This window comes from Corvus hawaiiensis, chromosome 8 (assembly GCF_020740725.1).
Source record: "Corvus hawaiiensis isolate bCorHaw1 chromosome 8, bCorHaw1.pri.cur, whole genome shotgun sequence".
In the NCBI taxonomy this organism is placed as follows: Eukaryota; Metazoa; Chordata; class Aves; order Passeriformes; family Corvidae; genus Corvus; species Corvus hawaiiensis.
In genome coordinates, this window is record NC_063220.1 from 3,259,161 (window position 1) to 3,277,307 (window position 18,147).

The following is an 18,147-nucleotide window of genomic DNA, read 5'->3' on the forward strand; positions in this document are numbered from 1 at the left end:
AGATACTCAGGTTTTCTTTTGACACTGAGTTTTATTGACTGCTTCATGGTGTTACCAAAGGAAAACAAGATGCAATATTTAAAAATATTAATTTGGTGGATATTTTTGGTTGCACAAAACCGTGGACTCAACAGCAGTTATGAAAATATTGCCAAGTCACAGTCCTGCATGGCTGCTCTATAAAAACCTGGTGTTTGTAGGGAAGCTCAGAGAGAGAGATAATCTTTCAGTTTATCCATAATTCCATGAATTCCATCAGCTGGAACGATCATAACAGTCCTCAAAGGCTTCATTGGTACATCATCAAAGGACCATCTGCCACCCAGACAGGTGTCACTTTCCTCTTGCACAGAGTAGTTGAATTTCAGAAGGGCTTTCTAAACAACAGAAATAAAAGCATTCAGATTAAAATGTTTAATTAGCATGAAGATAATACATCATCCCAACAAAGTGAAAATAATTAACCTATTATGCCCATGCTTATTAAAAAGTTTTGTTCCCTCTTAAAGGGTTCACCAAAAAGACCAAGCAAAAAATCCACCATTTAAAGTGTTTTAAACAATTTTCTTTTCACGGAATTTTTATCATCCATTCTAAAATCATCCATTTTATCATAAATTCTAGAGTGACTGCTACCATTATAGTTTGGGATCAGAAAAACAAACTAGGAGAGAGGGGGGGGAAAAAAAAAAAATCAATGTTTTGAGGCTTTGCTGTTTTCAGGGCCTACTCTTAAAACTGCTCAGAGTCCTAAAAATTAACAAATCTGTAAGAATATGAGAAGAAATCAAATACTAAGGGGATGGGCACCCATATGAATCCTGAGGAGAATTTCAGAAAGCTCTTGGAAAGGCTCCAGATGGTTGCAGCCACTGGAAGATCTATTTCTGCTTCTCCAAACAGGCAGTGTCTATAATGTGTGCTATTTCTTTACAGGGATATAAACTCCATACAGGAAGTCCCTTTTCATCAGCTTTCCCAGACAAAATTCCTGACGGATAAGAAAACTGTACCTAATAAATGTTTCCAGTTCTCACACAAGTCAGATTAAGAACTCTGAGCTGAACCATCAAGTAGAAAAACTTACCTGATTCCTTCCCTTTGTGGGAAAATTAAGATCCCCTCTCCTTTCAGGTTTGCTTTCCACTAGCAATGTATCAAGGCTTTAAATCTCATTTTGGCAGAATCACCACATTAATTGAGTGGCTTTGTTCAAGAACAATTTGAGCACCTTTAATCAATTCCAAGCCTGGTTATAATAGATTTTCTGGTTATCATTTTAAGGAACAGAATAAAGCCCAGGGAAGAGGCAAGTGCAGAAAAAGGCTTCTCTCAGTTTGATATGGCTCCAAGTGTCTGCCTCACCACATTTAATGCTATTTTATGGCAATCTAATTAACATTATGTGTAATCAGGGAGGACAGACACTCCAGCACTAATTTAACACACACACATTACTAAGTATGGAGAGACATTTAATTTAATACCCTACATAATGTTTAAAATGAATTTTTTTAAAACACTGGGAAGACTGTTAAAAAGAAAAACATGCTCAGTTTGAGTCTATCCTTTTGAGCCAAGAATTACTGGAGTTTAGATGAAAGCACCCCATTAGCCTTTAATACATAACAAAGCTAAATAAATACATTAATATATATATAATATATATATAGAAATAAATAAATATACTACATACAATATATATAATATATATTTATATATAAATTTATCATTTTATATATTTATATTATATAAATATATATTTATTTATATATATTTTTTATATATATATAATATATAAATAAATACAAACTGGGCCTTCTAGAACAGAACAACCATGGACACATGAGCATCACAGGCTTCTCCCGAGCAGCTTTTCAACAACATTTTACACAGAGTTCAGGTTCAGCTGTTTCAGCTGCTGTGGCAGGAAGACAAAAACAAAATCCCCAACTTGCTGCTGCACAGAGGCTACACCACCATTCCCTGCAGCTACCAGTGAATTCCCCCACCTACATTTCTCTCCTTCCCAAGAAATAAAATTACAGCCCCATCACAGCTTCTGTCAGAATGATTACACACAGGAACCTTTGCCATTAACCACCCCATGCATGTGCAAGTCCTTTGCCCTGCAGGCACTGCCAGAAATGAAAAATAATGGGCTCTTGACAAAGAAGTAATATTGGAGAACAGTAGTTTTAAAGCTTTGGGAACAAAAGAAACCATGAAAAATTCTTTGCATTTCAAAGCACATTTTTAATTTAATTTCCTGCGTTTTCCCCTCACCTGATCTGGCTTGGGACCAGCAGAATTTTGTGGACAGGCTGCCTTAGGAAATGGGAAGTAATATTTCCATGTCAGTGTTTTAGCAGTTTTAATTAACATACTTGCCCTGAGTAGAACAGAGACAGAAAAGGGAAGCAAGAGCCACTTCTTGGGATTTCCAGAAGTTTTAATTCTGAGCATTTTTTGAGTAACAGGCACCCAGGAGGAAACAGATAAATCAATACACAGAAAGAGTTTGATTGCTCCCCTCTCAAAGCTATTCCAAAACACCTTGGATTTAATTTAAAAGTATTTGTGATCATCTTGATAAAAGCTCCCCTTGAATTTGAGGTGAAAAATCTCCTGTTGATGATATGTAAAGAAAAAGAAGGATTTTGAATTAAATAATCATATGGTACCTCATGAAAGAATTCTTCCTCTGCATTTGCAAACATTAATTCCTCCTTTGGCTGGTTTTTCCCTTCCTTCCTCTTAGAACTGCTCTTTGTGGCTTCTGTAAAGGTCTTGCTGATAAGGAGGTAATAGTGGCATTTTCCACAAGGTTTGTTTGTTCTCTGTGCCTCAGTCAGCTCCTTCCTGAAGAAGAATAAATGCTTACACACTTACACAATTTAAACCCTAAACAAGCATAGAAGTACACCTTATAATGTATTGGTATAGAAAGGATATTCAAATTACAGCTATTCTTTTATGAGTGCCTCAGAAAATCAATTTTGCAGATGCATTCCTGGTACTTAAGCATACTATTTGGACTTTTAAACTATGAAAATATGGAATTTTTTTCCCATAGTTCACAGGACACTCACAGTGCAACTCTCCTTAAAAATACATCACAGTATCACTTCCATGAGGAATTGTAACTGAAGAGACAGAAAATACTCTTGCCCACCCTCGTGTTCAACATGTTGTCACTCCAAAACCTTTAAGACAAAGAGGCTGAGATCTGAAGCTGAGCTGTGACAAGGGCTGTATTTGTGGTGACCTCAATCTGACTTCTAATCTCATCTCACATGAGAGGAAAGAAGGAAAAAAATGAAATTAAAAAAAAATTATCTTTATTTGACTACTGGAGTTCCTGATCCAACAAAATTTCCTTGTTCCCAGTTCTCAGCATGGCACTAAAATAATGTAATGCTGTCTTGCAGTGGATTAATTTATTTACATTCACCCAGCTTTTGATATAAATCCATGAATTGGTAGAGATCAACCAACACTTTACTTGCTTTTTTCATTACTTGAAACTAACCAAAACACTGCATATTTACATGGGCCAGAACACAACCACCTTTTAAGCCTTTCCCTCAATCCAAATCTCCCATTCCAAAGTCAGACATTAACACAGAAACAGAAACACCCAAGCTGCCCATTATCAGCATGCTAAAAACGTTCTCATTTTTAAATGTTCCTAGATCAGTGTGAAAATAACCTGCAATACAAGAATAAATTGCAACATACACACAGCTATTTCTGTAGAACTGCACATGTTCTCAAATTATATCCTCTACAGAGTTTGAGAAAGTTTTGTATCTTTATAAAGACATAAAAAATATTTTAAAAATTAACTGAAGACCATATGTGAGACAAAATTATTTTTCTGTTCATGTTTTACTTATATCTATAGCATCAGCTGTCTTAACACAGCTCTATGTACATAAGAGTTCTGAAAAATATGAAGAAAAAATACCATTCAACATCATGCAAGGAAAAAAAAAATATAAACAAACTTACTGGAGCTGCTGGTGCATGGGCAGAGCAATCTGTGGAGGGACATTGATGAACCTCTCACTCAGGATGAGCCCCACAGGCTTTGTGCTGTCGTTCAGGAGTTTACTCAGCTGCTCCACCACATGTTGGTCACAGCTCTGCTCACAGCGACTCAGGAGCAGCTCTTTGATTTGCTCAGCACACTGGGTGCCCTGCAATCACAAGTTGCATTTTCTTTACCTGGTACAACAACTATTTACACAAGAAAACCTTGAATGTCAACTTCAAGGGCATTTCCTACAGGCCTGGTGGCAATTTCCCTCAGCAGCCTCTAAAGCACTGAACAATTTCTCTGAAATTGTTCCCCAGATCTGGAGCTGAGGGCAAACAAAGGTTGTGAAGTGATGGGAATGAGGAACTGCAACACCACAGCAAAACTCCACACTGCAGAAGAACAAAGTGAAGAAATACACGAGACTGACAGCTCACTTACCCTGGAATTATTAGGCCTAGTTTTAACTCTATTCCATTCTTTGCTTTATGTTTGACCCTCAGCAAGTTACTACATTCAGAAAAAAGCTTAGCCATGTACAAGTTTTACAACTCCAGTCCTCCACAGTGGAATTCCAAATGCTGGTCCAGCTGTCCAGGCTTGTTACACAGGGCAGAGAGCAGGATGCAGCCTCATTTAACATCACTGTTGTTAATGAGGAATACCAACCTTCCTTTCTGTTAAGTTCAAGCAGCTTATAAAACCAAAAACTTCATCATCATCTTCTTCATCATCACTACTGTCTTCCTGCACTTCTGCTTGCTGTTGAATGGAAGGAAAAGCAACAACTCATATTGACATTCTATTTCCACTCTGTAGCAAAAGATGTTTTTCTTTCTAGAAGATGCTCAGCACATGACAACCACCAAGGAAATCTGCACAAACACACACTGCAAATTCTGCTGCATCCCTGAACATCTCACTGTGCTCAGAGCCAGCTCATGCATCTTCTACAGCAGAGTCCTTTGAAAGGCACTACAAGTTGACAGATCACATTCAATAAGCAGCATCCTGGCCCAGGGGATGGCAGTATATTAAGCAAAACCAATTCCCTTCAGTTTCTAACACAGGGAAGTAAACCTGGAATGTCTTAACAACCACAGAGCAATGAAGATTTGATAGGGAGGGGGACAAAGAGCTGTGTCTTTGTAGGAAAGTAACAAGATCCCATTTCTTATGGAGATGGTAATAATATTTTCAGCATTACTACACCAAAATTCAGAGAGTGAAAAGCCTTCCACATGTAAAAAGAAACCAGCTATAGTAATATATCAAATTCCTTCTTTTCTTGAAAGTGGCATGGAAAATTTCAGTTCCCATAGAAGAATTATTCTCAAAGCAAAAAAAGCAAGAAAGTACACAAATAACACAGACAGGATCCCCTTCTGAAATGCAGAAATCATGTCATTTCAACATAAAAAGTACTGCACTTCAATTACAAATGTAAAATCTGTCTTACCTTGATAATACTCCCAATATGATTCTGTTGTATTAATATATCAGTTAATTCAGCAGTGTTAACAGAAGCTTTTAGAAACAACTGGAAGACAGGAAACAAAAAAGTATTAAGTTTTAGGCACTGATGGTATTTCATGGACCACTTAGTAGAAAATAAAGTGAGTTTTTTTATTTAAATTCCTTCATTATAATACTGCAAAAACTAATAATCAGCTGCTTGAAGTGCTTGCTCCTGCACCTTCCACACGCTGGTATTTCCCCACTGCATCCTCTGGAGTTTGGTATGATCTGAAAGCTGTGGCTATTCCATCCCTGGAAGTGTGCAAAGCCAAGCTGGATGGGGCTTGGAGCAACCTTGGGTAGTGGAAGGTGTCCACTATGGCAGGGGGTGGAACAAGAAGGGTTTTCAGGTCCCTTCCAACCCAAACTATTTTGGGATTCTCTAATTAAAGGAAGCAAAGTAATATATAAAAACTATAAATCAGTACAGAGAATGTGAACCAATGTCTGTGCATAACTCTTCAGATATTATTTATCAAAGGACAAATCAGCCAAGCTAACAGATAGTCACAGTACCTGATGTAGTAACTTCTTTATCCCATTATAGTCATTGTCTGATATGGAATGTGCTTCAAATTCAACGTTCACTTCCTGTGGAGTAAAACAGAGAATGTCATACACATTTGGCAAGAAGTTATATCAGAACAAAGCTAAACTGTAAAATACTTGAAGACGAGTAACGTCAAAGAGCAGAAACAGAACTTATTTCCACCTTGCAGTAATCTCAGCAATTGTTATCATTTCTCCTGTGATCTTCAGAGAGCATCTGTGAAATTAACTTTTCAAAACTAACCCACCAACTGTGTAGAGAACAAACCTTTAATGCTTTGCTCTTGCCATCTGGTTCACACAATTACACCTACTGTAGCCACACAGACTTCTTGCAGAGAGGCTTGATCCAGGCAGTTAAACCCAGGGAACTGCAGGACTGGGGTGTAATGCCTTAGCTAAAGGTGAAGATTGCCGCAGACATTGAAATAATTACATCAAAACCCCCATTTCTGCTATTTCCCCAAATCCTCCTGGCATCATTAACCCCAGTGTGGAACTCTGCTCAGCAGGCAAATGATGAGACCCAGGCACCACAGAAGCACAATGGGAGCTGTTGCTTCTCCTTCCAGAACAAATGCTGTGTGCCTACCAACATTTTTATTGGTATTCTATATTGGAAGTCACACCTGCCAAGGCTACCCTGCCTACTTATTCCACTGTTCAAGATCATTCAGAGTTACTTTGTCTTTTAATTGCCAGATTCAATTACACTTCCTGAGTAACCTCAACAACTCAGCCTTACTTTTGTCACCAATTCAGCCTCTAACTCTCTGCAATCCCACACCGAGGTCATGGCCTTTGTCGTCTACTGGAAGAACAGTGTTAAAGACCTGTTTGTAATGTAGAAAGCAGGCACACAATCCCTTGGGAGGCAGTAAAATTCAGGAGACACTGGCACAGGTCGCCCCATCCCTGCAAGTGCCCAAGGCCAGGTTGAACGGGGCTTGGAAAACCCTGGGATAGTGGAAGGTGTTCCCTGCCCATGGCAGGGGGTGGCACTGGATGGGCTTTAAGGTTCTTTCCAACCCAAACTATTCCGGGATTCTATAATAAAAGGAAGCAAGCAAATACAATAATAAAATATAGCAAAATATAATGAGAGAGCAAATCCTCTGTGCTGACAGCACCATTTCCAAGCAGCCGCCTCCAGCCCCACACCTGAGCGGGCACGCCAAGGGCCGGGGCTGTACAGCTGAGGCCTCGGGGAGCCCAACTTTTCAAAGGCAGCTAAAAAAATTGAAAACTTTCAACAACAACGCAGCGAACACGCGTCAGGTCACCGACCCCGAGGGACGCGTCCCCGGCCCTCCCACAGGACACGCACCACGCCGGGCCTCGCCGGGCACAGCCCCTTCCCAACCCCTTCCCGAACCTGCTCCCGACTATCCCCCAATCCATCCCCGTCCCGAATCCCCTCCCGGCCGCTCCTTTAGGGGCCGCGCGGGGCCTCTCCCGCTCACCTCATCGATGGGCTCCTCCGAGTCCGAGCACCCCGAGCCCTCGGAGCCGCTGTCGGAGCCCTCGGAGCTGCCGGAGCCGCTGTGGGAGCCGCGCTCCCCGGCGGGGCCCCGCGCCCGGCGCTTGGCCGGCGTGGCCATGGCGCTGCGCAGGCGCGGCTCGGCGGAGGCGCTGTGGCCGGAGCGCGGCGAGTCCGGGATGTCGCCGAATGTCGCCGAATGTCGCGACAGCGAGGGGCGGGCAGCGCCGGGGGAGCGCGGAGGGGCGCGGGCAGCCGAGGAGGCTGAAGGGGGAGGCGCGTCCCGGACCGCCCCGGTCCCCACAAACCCGGATTTCCTCTTGGCGCTGTGGTGTCACTTCCTTCCAAGGGGAAGTCCTGCACGGGAATGGCTGTCAGGAGTTAAATCGGGCTGTCAGGAGTTAAATCGGGCTGTCAGGAGTTAAATCGGGCTGCCCAGGGAGGTCTGGAGTGCCCTTCCCTGCAGGTGTCCAAGGAAGCGCTGGACGTGGCACTCAGGGCTCGGGGCTGGGGACAGGGTGGGCATCGGGCACAGCTCGGGCTCGATGATCCTGGAGGGCTTTTCCACCCTCAGTGGTTCTGGGATTCTGTGCTTTCAAAGGAACAGAGTGTCCTGAGCATCTCCGACATTAGCAAAAATTCCTGTAAGTAAAAACTAGCGTTAGTAAAAATTGCCAGCTGAAACAGGAATCAGGCGCCCGCTGCTTGCTCTAAAAATTGTGTCCCGGCTTCCCGTGAACCAAATTCCCTGGATAATTCCAGACAAACCAGCAGAAAGGGGGGATAAAGAGAGCACAGTAAGCACAACGTGATTCTGGTCTTTGTAAAAAATGCCGATCGGGAAAATGCGTTGAAATATCCTAAGCGCTGGAGAAATGGTCATTAATGATCAAGCCTCAGTTGTGTGGAACGTGTTCCATTTAACACTTTGTGTCTAATTTATGAAGAAAGGTGCGTGTTAGTGAGGCCATGGAAAGAAGAGCATTGGCCAGCCAGAAGAAACGCAAGGCACAGAGCCTTGGGATGTAATTCCAGCTTTGTAAATACAATTCAAGTAGGTTTAAATTTTCATGTTCCCGTTAAAGTAAACATGCCAGTGTTTACTTTTTGTTTTTATTTTGAAAGCTGTGTTTGCTCTGGGAGCACTTAGGTCATTGCCAAAATTTGAATACTGATATCCAGGGGAAGAATTTAGAGGAAGATGAATTTTCCTATGTGTGTCATCTATCAGGAAAGTACCACACTGATAATCAGGGTCAATGTGCTCTAAGAAAGTGGATTTCTGTTTGTATTATTGGTGTATTTGCTTACGTTTTGTAACTCTGAATTTAGCCCCAAAGTCAGCTTCTAAGGAACTGAGAACTATCATCTCTCATTTTAATGGCAGAATAGATGTTTTCAATCCTGCCTTGTTTCCTAGAGTATCAGAGAAGGCATATGAATATTAGCTATGTTATTATAGATGTATAAATGTGTGCATATAGACACACATACATGGAATTTTTAAAAAACCTTTTTGAAAAGGGTGAGATCCCAAATGCATCTAATTAAATCAATGTCTTTGCGTACTCATTTTGATGAGCAGAGGGGGAAAGCAAGCATGGAAATTAACTTGGAATAAACATGGAATAAATAACTTTTTAATAGATAGGCGATGATTCCATTGCAGAACATGCTGCCGATTTAGGGCTTGTTACTGCTTTTACAAAATATTCTTTAAAATGTGTTCCCCTTGATGAGTTTCATTGGAGCCTCTTCCTCGAGCAGTGTTATCTAAAGGCAGCATATTATTTTCTGCCCTTATCAGGGTGGATGCTCCTGCCCAGAGAATGCACACTAAGTGCTTACTCATTGTGTAAGGAGCAGTACAACTGGTAGCAACTGAGTTCTTGGAGCGGTTAAAGTCACTGTTGGAGTAAAAAAGTCCTCTAGATCTAATGTAGATAAATTCCATTCCTGTATTTCAGGGTTCTGCTGTGTTTCCTTGGTAAACGATGAAGGTTCTGCTGCTGAAGGATCCCAAAGACAAAGATTCAGGACCAGATCCATATATTAAAGTGAGTAAACTTTAAGAAAACTAAAAAAATGTGTCACTTCTTTATTAAGTGTGAATGCAACTGTTTCAAGTGGGAAAAGGTCCTTAATATTAGGAGTGCATGTCTGAAATTATGCTAAAAGTACCCCAGAAAATGTGCCCTTCCTGCAAAAAATATTAATTTTGGGACATTTGTACTGAATTTCTTGTAAAGCTCTCAGTAAAGTGCTGATATTACAGCAGTTTCATTTGAATTAATTAATATTGATGATGTTCATATGGACAGAATTAAGTTTACAGAAATTCTTTGTATTTTTACTGGGACTGTGATGTGAAATAGAGGTTACATGATGCTGGGGTCCCTTCTGCTACTGCCTGTGGTCATGTGAGTAAATCTTACTCATAAGAGTAAGAATTCCTGCTATAGGAGGATTATTTCTTTAGAGGAAGCCTATTGACAGAATTACAGAGATGTAATGTACAGGGATATTTGCAGGACTGGGTGGGTACCTGGGGACTCCAGAGTTATGTGCTGGTGTCTCCTGTACCTCAGGAGGCCACAGTCCCACAGCTATTTGTTTAATAATATGTTGTAATATTAACTAACTAACTAAAAAATACTGTTTGGAACTTATTTCAAGAGCTGCAAACCTTTTCTTGATAGGAATTAGGATCACACAGCTTGGAAGCAACGTTGATCCCAGTTCTGTCATTTGAATTCATCTCTCTTGACAGCTTATTTGAGAAGGTAAGGTTGAAAGTCTTTCCCTTGTCTTATTTCCAACAGGACTTGGTTGCCAGGATCCCATTTAATCATCCTCTTTGTGGTACTTTGTGTTGTCACAAACCAGCTTTGTACAATAAAACTCCATGTACAACATCAGGGACTTTGCCCCTGCTCGTTAAAGAATTAATTTTGTCAGACAGAATTCACATCCGAGTTGTGTGACCATAAATTGTCACAAGTACTGGGGCATTTCAGACAGTTACTGAAGCTCTTCTGTTCATCACCAGGTTATAAATAATTGATCAACTTATTTTTTTAATTAATTTACTAATTATTTTTTTTTTACTTCTTAAATTTACTGTTTCTAAGTAGCTTTCTCATCCAGAGTGCTATGGAGGCCTGGTTTTTACCAGTCCAAGAGCATTAGAAGCCATCAAGATGTGTTTAAAAGAGAAGAGTAAAAAGGAAGGCAAGTACATATTGACGTTCCTTGGTCTTTTTCTTTCAGCATCTTGTGCAGTTTGGATTTTACTGAATTTTATTTCACCCACCAGTAGATATTTGGAGCATGGCTTTTATAAAGAAAACTGTATCTCACAGTTCTTTTGGTCTCATAAAGGGCTCATGCTACACTGAGCTTTTAAGGGTTGTGTTTTCCGTACTTCAAAATGAAAGGAAGGAGCTTTTGGTGCAAATTACTAATTAATGAAAGCTTTTTTAGCTCTGGTTCTTTCATGCATAAGGAATATTTTGCTGCAGTGCCTGGTTTGCTTGCTAACTGCTTCCCTCCCTTAAAGAGAAGATCATCTCATAAAATCTGGCCCTTACTTTTGTGCCTGTATAATTCGTATGAAATGCTGCAGAAAAAGGGATTTCTCTGGCTTGAATAAGAAATTTCTCAAGTGAATTAATTATTAGCTAGAAAATGCTGAGGAAGTGCTGATGCATGAAGTGCTGATGCATAAAAGCCAACAGTGAGGAAGAATCCTGCTAAATAGAAATACCCATCACAGTGAAATGTCAAGTCCTTGTAAACTCTTCCAAATTCTTATGCTGGGTGATTCTGGCATGGAATTTCTACTTTATCTGCTCACTTTTGGGCTGTGGACAAATCAATGTCCTGTGAGTAAGGTTACACCCTTGAGTAAGCAGTAAATGCAGAGACCCTCAGCTTTTTGTAGCATTTGCAGCAGCAGAGGACAATATATTAAGATTTTAGGTCAAAAGTAATCTCTTATTTAGTTTTCATCCCCCATCTTGATTAGGACCTTGGGGAAATACATATTTTAATAATAAAATGAGTCGGTAGCTCCTATTTGGGTTCCTTTCAAAGGCAATAAATCCTTGGTTTTTTCCTTCTGATTTTAATTTTTACTGTTGTAGTTTGTATTTCTTTTTTCTCCTCCAGGAGTACCAGAAAGAAATTCAGTGTCCTTTGATGCTCTGGTTTAAAACAAGATAATAAAAAAATTTGGTATAACTATTTTTGATCCATTAGGATTGGTACATCCAGATTACTGCATATGTAGTGGAGTTTTAGTTATTATTCTGTTGTGTTTGTAGATTAAACAGAAGTCCAAATAGTCATTTAGCATTCACATTCTGTTGCCTTGTGCTTAAATTTAATTTAATTTAGTACAATTTAATGTTTTTCAGCCTGGTCAAAATCTCTTAAACAAATGTGGAATATCAAACCAACATATGTGGTAGGAAAAGCTACAGCTTCTTTAGGTAAGCTGGGGTTTAAAAAAAAGAAATCTTGGCTAAATCTGGCTCGTAAGTACAATTTTTGGAGGAGCAGCTGCTGTTCATGGGTGCTCAGAAAAAAATTTAAGTTTTAGAACTGGATAATTTGGAAGAGAGGTAATTATATAAACAATAGAATTATCCATGCTCCAGCTAAGGATATCCATGGATATAATCCAGCCTCTGGATTTCTGCTCCTTTTGTTGTAATGTGATGGTCACTGCTTGAAAAATTGGGTCAAAACAGAAAAAAAACCCCTTTGTTCTTAATTTGCATGTGGTTTTGTCATTGCCTTTGGAAATGAAATTGGGTGAAAGGGATTCTAACCTGGTTGAGATTCTGCACAAATTATTTGTGTGCTTGGATCAAGCTGTGCCTCCCTTTTCATCCCAGGTTTCTATGACAGGAAATCTGAATTGTTGTCATTGCTTTCTGTATTTTTTCTTTGCTGCTTTTTGGTTCTAGTGGAAGAGATTGGCCTTTTTCCACAAGGAGAAAAGTCTGGAAATGCTGAGAAATTAGCTGAATATATTTGTTCAAGTAAGTGGCTAAAATGTTGTAGTTAAGGTAATAATGTCCCTTCCATCATTTCAGAATTCCCCAGAGGTAAAATCAGGTGCACAGTGAGGCAAAAATACTTCAAAATCCATATACAAGATATTAATTTACATGGAATCTTAGACCTTCTAGTTGATCAACAAATACTATATGAGCCAGCTGGCAAAAGTTTCTTTTTACTGGAAGATCAGAGCTGTAGTGATTGGAAATTGCTGCTAAATCAGATGGTTTAAATGCTGGTGGCTTTCCCCAAAATTACCCTGTGGTTTCAGGGGGATCTGGTTTTCAGCACCAAAGCAGAGTGGGTTTGGAGAAGTTAAAGTGATGCATTAAAGTTTGTTTAACCATTTTGTTATGGTTAAATCTGTAATGCTTCTCAACCTATTATCAGATTATTGGGGAATTTTTAAAGTCCATGAGTTGACTTCCTCTGCTTTTACTATAATTTGTTAAAATTTCCAGTAGCAATAAGGAAGATTTTTAGACTTAGGAGCTGTTTATTTTTTGAGTGGATGGCTCAGTAGAAGCTGTGAAAAGACAGGCTGAGGTTTTGTACAGATGTGAGAGAGCTGCTGAGCAAAGTCTGCACAGGAGCAGAGATTTACAGGGAAAAGTGGGATTGGAGCTGGCAAGGATTGTTTTTGCTGGGCACAGTGCTCTCTAATTCACTGACAAATACAATACTTCAACTCTAGGGAATATTTAAGGATAAAAATTATAGTTGCCAACACAAGATTAAATAATAAATTCTGAAAATTAAAAATACTTGCAACACAAATATATCAAAAGTAAAGAATTACCCATCTCCCCTGTTCAGCAGTATTAAAGCAAAGAATGGTTTCAGCTGATTTTTTAGTGCTGGACAATCTACTTCTTGTCATGAATTAGTATTTGCCAGGGATTTTTTTTTTTGAGCAGAAAGACAAGAGAGATACCTGTTTATTGTGTTGTGTGAAGGTGAAAAAAAATGAACCAAGCAGTGAATTTCAGTCACTGGAACCTGTTTGTTGTTGAGACATAGAAACATCCTCAAAGATTTATTGGGCTGTGCATATTTATATGCTCTCAGCTGATCAAGTGCTTTATAACAACCTTGGAAGTACAGATTAAATTACCTCATGTTCCCTGTTACGTATAAATTCATTTTTGTTTGTGCATAAAATAAGTAAATGAGAAGAACAGCTCTGAATTTCTTACATCATGAGAGGTTATGGTCAGAATAAAAATAAAAGCTGAAATAATGAGGTACTTTTTGTTGTCACCTTTTGTGCTTTGGTACCCACTTCAATTTAAGGGGTTGGGAAATAAAGGAATTTATACTCCAGAACTGGCTGGCTTTACTCTCCTCAAGGCAAATACTTGGTTACAGAAGCAGGAGATCCCAATCTTTGTTGTGTTGTTCAGGCATACCAAGGAATTTTTCTGTGCCAAAAGAATTAGTGCTTGTTTACAGGTATCACACTGATATTTCAGATGACTGACATGAATTTCAGGAGAATTGATGCTGAAGTATTTTGATTTTACCTTATTTTAAAATATTTTTTACATTCTGAGCCAAGTTCATTCTTCCTCTAATTTTTAATTTTAATTGAAGCATAGCTGTGGTTTCTAATAAAACCTCAATGTGCAGTCAGGACACTCAGGTGTGTCTGGGGTCTTTCCATTTGATTTTCACTCTGCTGCCCTTTGTTTTTTATCCCCAAGGAATCTCTGCTTACATAAAACAAGGATCTCCTTCCAGCACTTGAAAGCATTTTTCTCTAGTAATTGCCTCTTAAAAATGTATTAACAAATCTGAATTAGGAATAAAATAATGTCATTTTGAAAGCTGAATGCAAAGCTGTATCAGTCTGCGTAGAATTTCATCTTGAAGTTTTCTCTGTGTTTCTTATTTATAGAAAATGCCAAAACTGTGCAAAGCAAGTCCTCTGTTGAATTCCTCATTTGACAAAAGCAAGTGAGGATATCCACTCCCACCCCAGCAGTGCAACCAGAATCCTTTTTCCTTGGGGAATTAAGACAATGGAATTGCAGATAAGACTGAAACTTCTCAGCACAGTATTGTCCTTTTCTTTGTCTGCCTGAATAGTCTTTTATACAGAAAGAGCTCTGTCATTTATTGAGCGGGACAGATCTTAAATATAAAATTGAGGCAGGTTGTGTTGAGGAGGAGATAAACTGCATTTCTCTTCCCCTTGCCCTTCTACAAAGGAAGTTATCTTCTTTTTAGCCAATATTCATATTCTAGTTATGGAATATTTTTAATGTTCCTCCTAAGTAGCCTCTGTCCTCTGAATCGGGGCTGCAGCTGCACTGCAGATGTTTTCAGTCACCTTAGAGCTGTGTCTGGTGATAAATCAGCATTTGATACCTTTAAAATGTATTAAGTCACATTTACTCTTTATTAGAGGCCTGAGTTAATTAAAGTTCTTGTTTGTGTGTTTACAGGAGAGAAACCCAATTCCTCAGCTCTCCTATTTCCTTGTGGAGCCCTGAAAAGAGAAGTACTTCCTACAGTGCTTAGAGAAAAAGGTTGAACTTCCCCTGGAGACTCGTTTTAATTAGTCAGTGATGAGAAAAGTTGTATCTAAAGCTTGTGGACCAAATTGGGAGAAGTAAAAGTGGAACTTGCTGTGAAGTGAGAGGATGGGAATAAACACTGGGAGCTTGGATGGCTGCCCACAGCTCTGGGCGTGCAAATCCTTCACAGAGCTTTTATGTGTCTTTTTAGCCTAAAATAGTTACCCTTCAGTGCAATTAGGATGTTGTGAGTGCTGAATTGAAATAATAGAAATTAATGAATGAATTAATTATGACTGCATATCCTGATTGCAGGCATACCCCTGGAAAGCCTCACTGTTTATCAAACAACCCAACACCCTGATCTGCAGGAGTCTTTGAGCAGTTACTTCTCCCAGCAGGTACTGGACACTGATGTGGTTTGGGATTTTCCAAGGGAGATGACAGTGCCTCCCAGAATACTCCTTTTTTGGAAGTAGTGGAATTGAAATAGCACTGGGTATCTTAGCTGTGTATCTCAAACCAGAATCCAGCAGTAATCTGCCCTACATGGTTTGTGTAAAAGTAATCATTGTTTTTAATTTTTCAAGATTGGCTTTCTGAATTTTCCATTTGTAGGAGCCTCCATCATAGGATGATACAATTATAGAAACATGGAATGGCCTGGGTTGGAAGGGACCTTAAAGTCCATCCAGTGCCACCCCCTGCCATGGGCAGGGACACCTCCCACTGTCCCAGGCTGCTCCAAGCCCCAATGTCCAGCCTGGCCTTGGGCACTGCCAGGGATCCAGGGGCAGCCCCAGCTGCTCTGGGCACCCTGTGCCAGGGCCTGCCCACCCTCCCAGGGAACAATTCCTGCCCAATATCCCATCTATCCCTGCCCTCTGGCACTAGGACATCCTGTCCCCAGGTGCCAGGGCACTGACACTGCTGGAGGAGGGAGGGAGCTGTGCCAGTCTCTGCTTGCTTTCACCCAGGGGATCCCTGCAAGCATCGTGTTCTTCAGCCCGTCCGGTGTCAAATTCTGTCTCCAGCACATCCAGAAGCTTTCAGGGGATTTGATCAACCAAGTCAAGGTATCCTCTCTTGGAAATGGTGGAATACAAGAGGCAGTAAATTTTGGGTAGGCAAATGGGATAGAAGGGCTGTTACAACCACTGCAAACCTTGATTTTCTCTTTGGTTTGTGTTTATTTCTCTGAAGAAAACCCCAGTTTATAGCAAATACAGATGATGTTACATAGAATTATAGAATCCCAGTATGGTTTGGGTTGGAAAGGACCTTAAAACCCATCTTGGTTCCACCCCCTTGCCATGGCCAGGGACACCTTCCACTAGACCAGCTTGCTCCAACCTCATCCAACCTGGCCTGGGTTGGATTTTAAAACAGAAATTGTTTTCACCTGGAATGTTTTTCCCAACCAATTGCCCCCATCTCCATTGGGATAGACTTCATTTCCTCTTAGTGATGTGAAAGTGTGAGTAGTCGCTGCTTGCACCAGGCTGCAGCTGATTAAAATTCCTCTCACTTTCCCTGTTCCATGGGACTCAGAGCTTTCTGTGTTTGTAATGGCAAGATAAATAAATATTCATCTTCCCTAAGTCATTTCTAAGTAACTGCCATTGATGGGTGGCTTTTAATACTGCAACTGCTCAGCCTGAGCTGGTCAGGAAGCTGAGCTGTGAGGACACAGACCTGCCTGACCATTCACAGTGTAAATGTTGTCCCTGCAGTTTGCTGCCATCGGTCCCACCACGGCCCAGGCCCTGGAAGCCGCCGGGATCCCCGTGAGCTGCACTGCAGGGAGCCCCACGCCCCAGGACCTGGCTGCTGGCATCCACAGAGCCGTGCACCCACAGAACTGTTCTGTGCCCCAGTGAGAGCCCAGCCTGCCCAGCAAGGTGAATATGGTGCTCTCAGAGGGGTTTTCCAATTTGCAGAGCTGTTGTCCTGCAAGAAAGTGTTTTCTGGGAATATGCAGCACTGTCCTGGTCAGGGATGGGTGTGAGAAGGTTGCACCTAAATATCTAAGAAATCCAGGATCTGTCCAGCATCCTCAAAGCATCCAGCTATTCCCTCTCCTCGTGTGTGCACTGTGAGCATTTTATCCTTGAAAAGCAGCTATGAACACTGAGACACTGAAATCAGTCCCACACCTCACCTCAGGTATCCCCCAGCACACAGGCTGGCTTTGAATTGCTCTGTATGATCAGTTTAAATTGCACAGCTTCTTTTGTAGGAAAAACCCCCCTATGCCAGTGAAGTATTTTCTTTTGTAAACTTGGTTGTTGTTCTGCTTTTCAAGTAAGAATGGTAATTGTAGATTCTTAGTGGAGTAGGAGAATTCTTGCAGTGGAGTTGCACTGTGTGGGGCTAATTCAGGTCAGCTGCTGCCCCTTGTTACCCTGACAGTACAGTCTTAAAAATGAGGTTTTGGTTTCTGTTCCTGTAAAGAAGGAGGATTTATTAACAGGGAAATAAACTGGCTTAGCAGAGTTAATAATGGTGTTAGAGTTGTCTGTTTTGGATGTGGTTTATGCTTTAATTGTTTATCTCTGAAAGGAGAAAAATAATCCTATTTAGCACTAACGCTCCCTCCAGCTAATGCCAGCGGCTTCACAGGGGATTTGAATCATAATATACTCATTTATAATCCTCCTGAAAGTCATTTGTTTTGCTACCAGAGTGCTGAGGTTCCTGAATTAACAGAGAAACTCTCAGTTGCTGCACAGTTCAGTTAAAGTCTGAGGATGGGACCTGAATTTCCAACCAGGTGAGAGGCTCCACACCTGGAACAAGAGGGAACCTGAGGCCAGTTCTGTTCCTACAAACTTAATTCCAGAGTGCTTTCATCAGTCACATGGGGCACAGCAGGACAAGTGTTTGGCTTATGAAACACTTCCATTTCTCAGGATGAAATGGAATCTCAGAAGGATACAAACTGCTGGAAGATCACAGAATCCCAGGCTGGT

At 40.7% G+C, this 18,147-nt stretch overlaps 2 protein-coding genes across 6 annotated transcripts; one reads left to right on the plus strand and one right to left on the minus strand.

Annotated features, from left to right (window-relative positions):
* Nucleotides 1–11: 11 nt before the first annotated feature.
* Nucleotides 12–7,857, minus strand: LOC125329079 (BRCA2 and CDKN1A interacting protein). Its single transcript, XM_048310416.1, has 7 exons — nucleotides 7,573–7,857; nucleotides 6,077–6,151; nucleotides 5,502–5,582; nucleotides 4,712–4,804; nucleotides 4,015–4,202; nucleotides 2,685–2,862; nucleotides 12–377 (listed from the first exon to the last, which is right to left on the minus strand). The coding sequence occupies exons 1-7, from the start codon at nucleotides 7,708–7,710 to the stop codon at nucleotides 207–209; spliced, it is 924 nt and encodes a 307-aa protein (XP_048166373.1). The 5' UTR covers nucleotides 7,711–7,857; the 3' UTR covers nucleotides 12–206.
* Nucleotides 7,858–7,918: 61 nt separating this feature from the next.
* On the plus strand, nucleotides 7,919–17,675 carry UROS (uroporphyrinogen III synthase). 5 transcript variants are annotated; one of them, XM_048310419.1, is made up of 10 exons: nucleotides 7,919–8,386; nucleotides 9,557–9,646; nucleotides 10,289–10,372; nucleotides 10,724–10,820; nucleotides 12,008–12,082; nucleotides 12,491–12,637; nucleotides 15,104–15,187; nucleotides 15,491–15,576; nucleotides 16,153–16,251; nucleotides 16,909–17,675. In XM_048310419.1, the coding sequence occupies exons 2-10, from the start codon at nucleotides 9,584–9,586 to the stop codon at nucleotides 17,053–17,055; spliced, it is 882 nt and encodes a 293-aa protein (XP_048166376.1). In that variant the 5' UTR covers nucleotides 7,919–8,386; nucleotides 9,557–9,583; the 3' UTR covers nucleotides 17,056–17,675. The 5 variants fall into 5 exon arrangements, with proteins under 5 accessions (XP_048166376.1, XP_048166374.1, XP_048166375.1 ...); XM_048310417.1 differs by having other exon boundaries at nucleotides 7,920–8,643; XM_048310418.1 differs by having other exon boundaries at nucleotides 7,920–8,233.
* The last annotated feature ends 472 nt before the right edge of the window (nucleotides 17,676–18,147 follow it).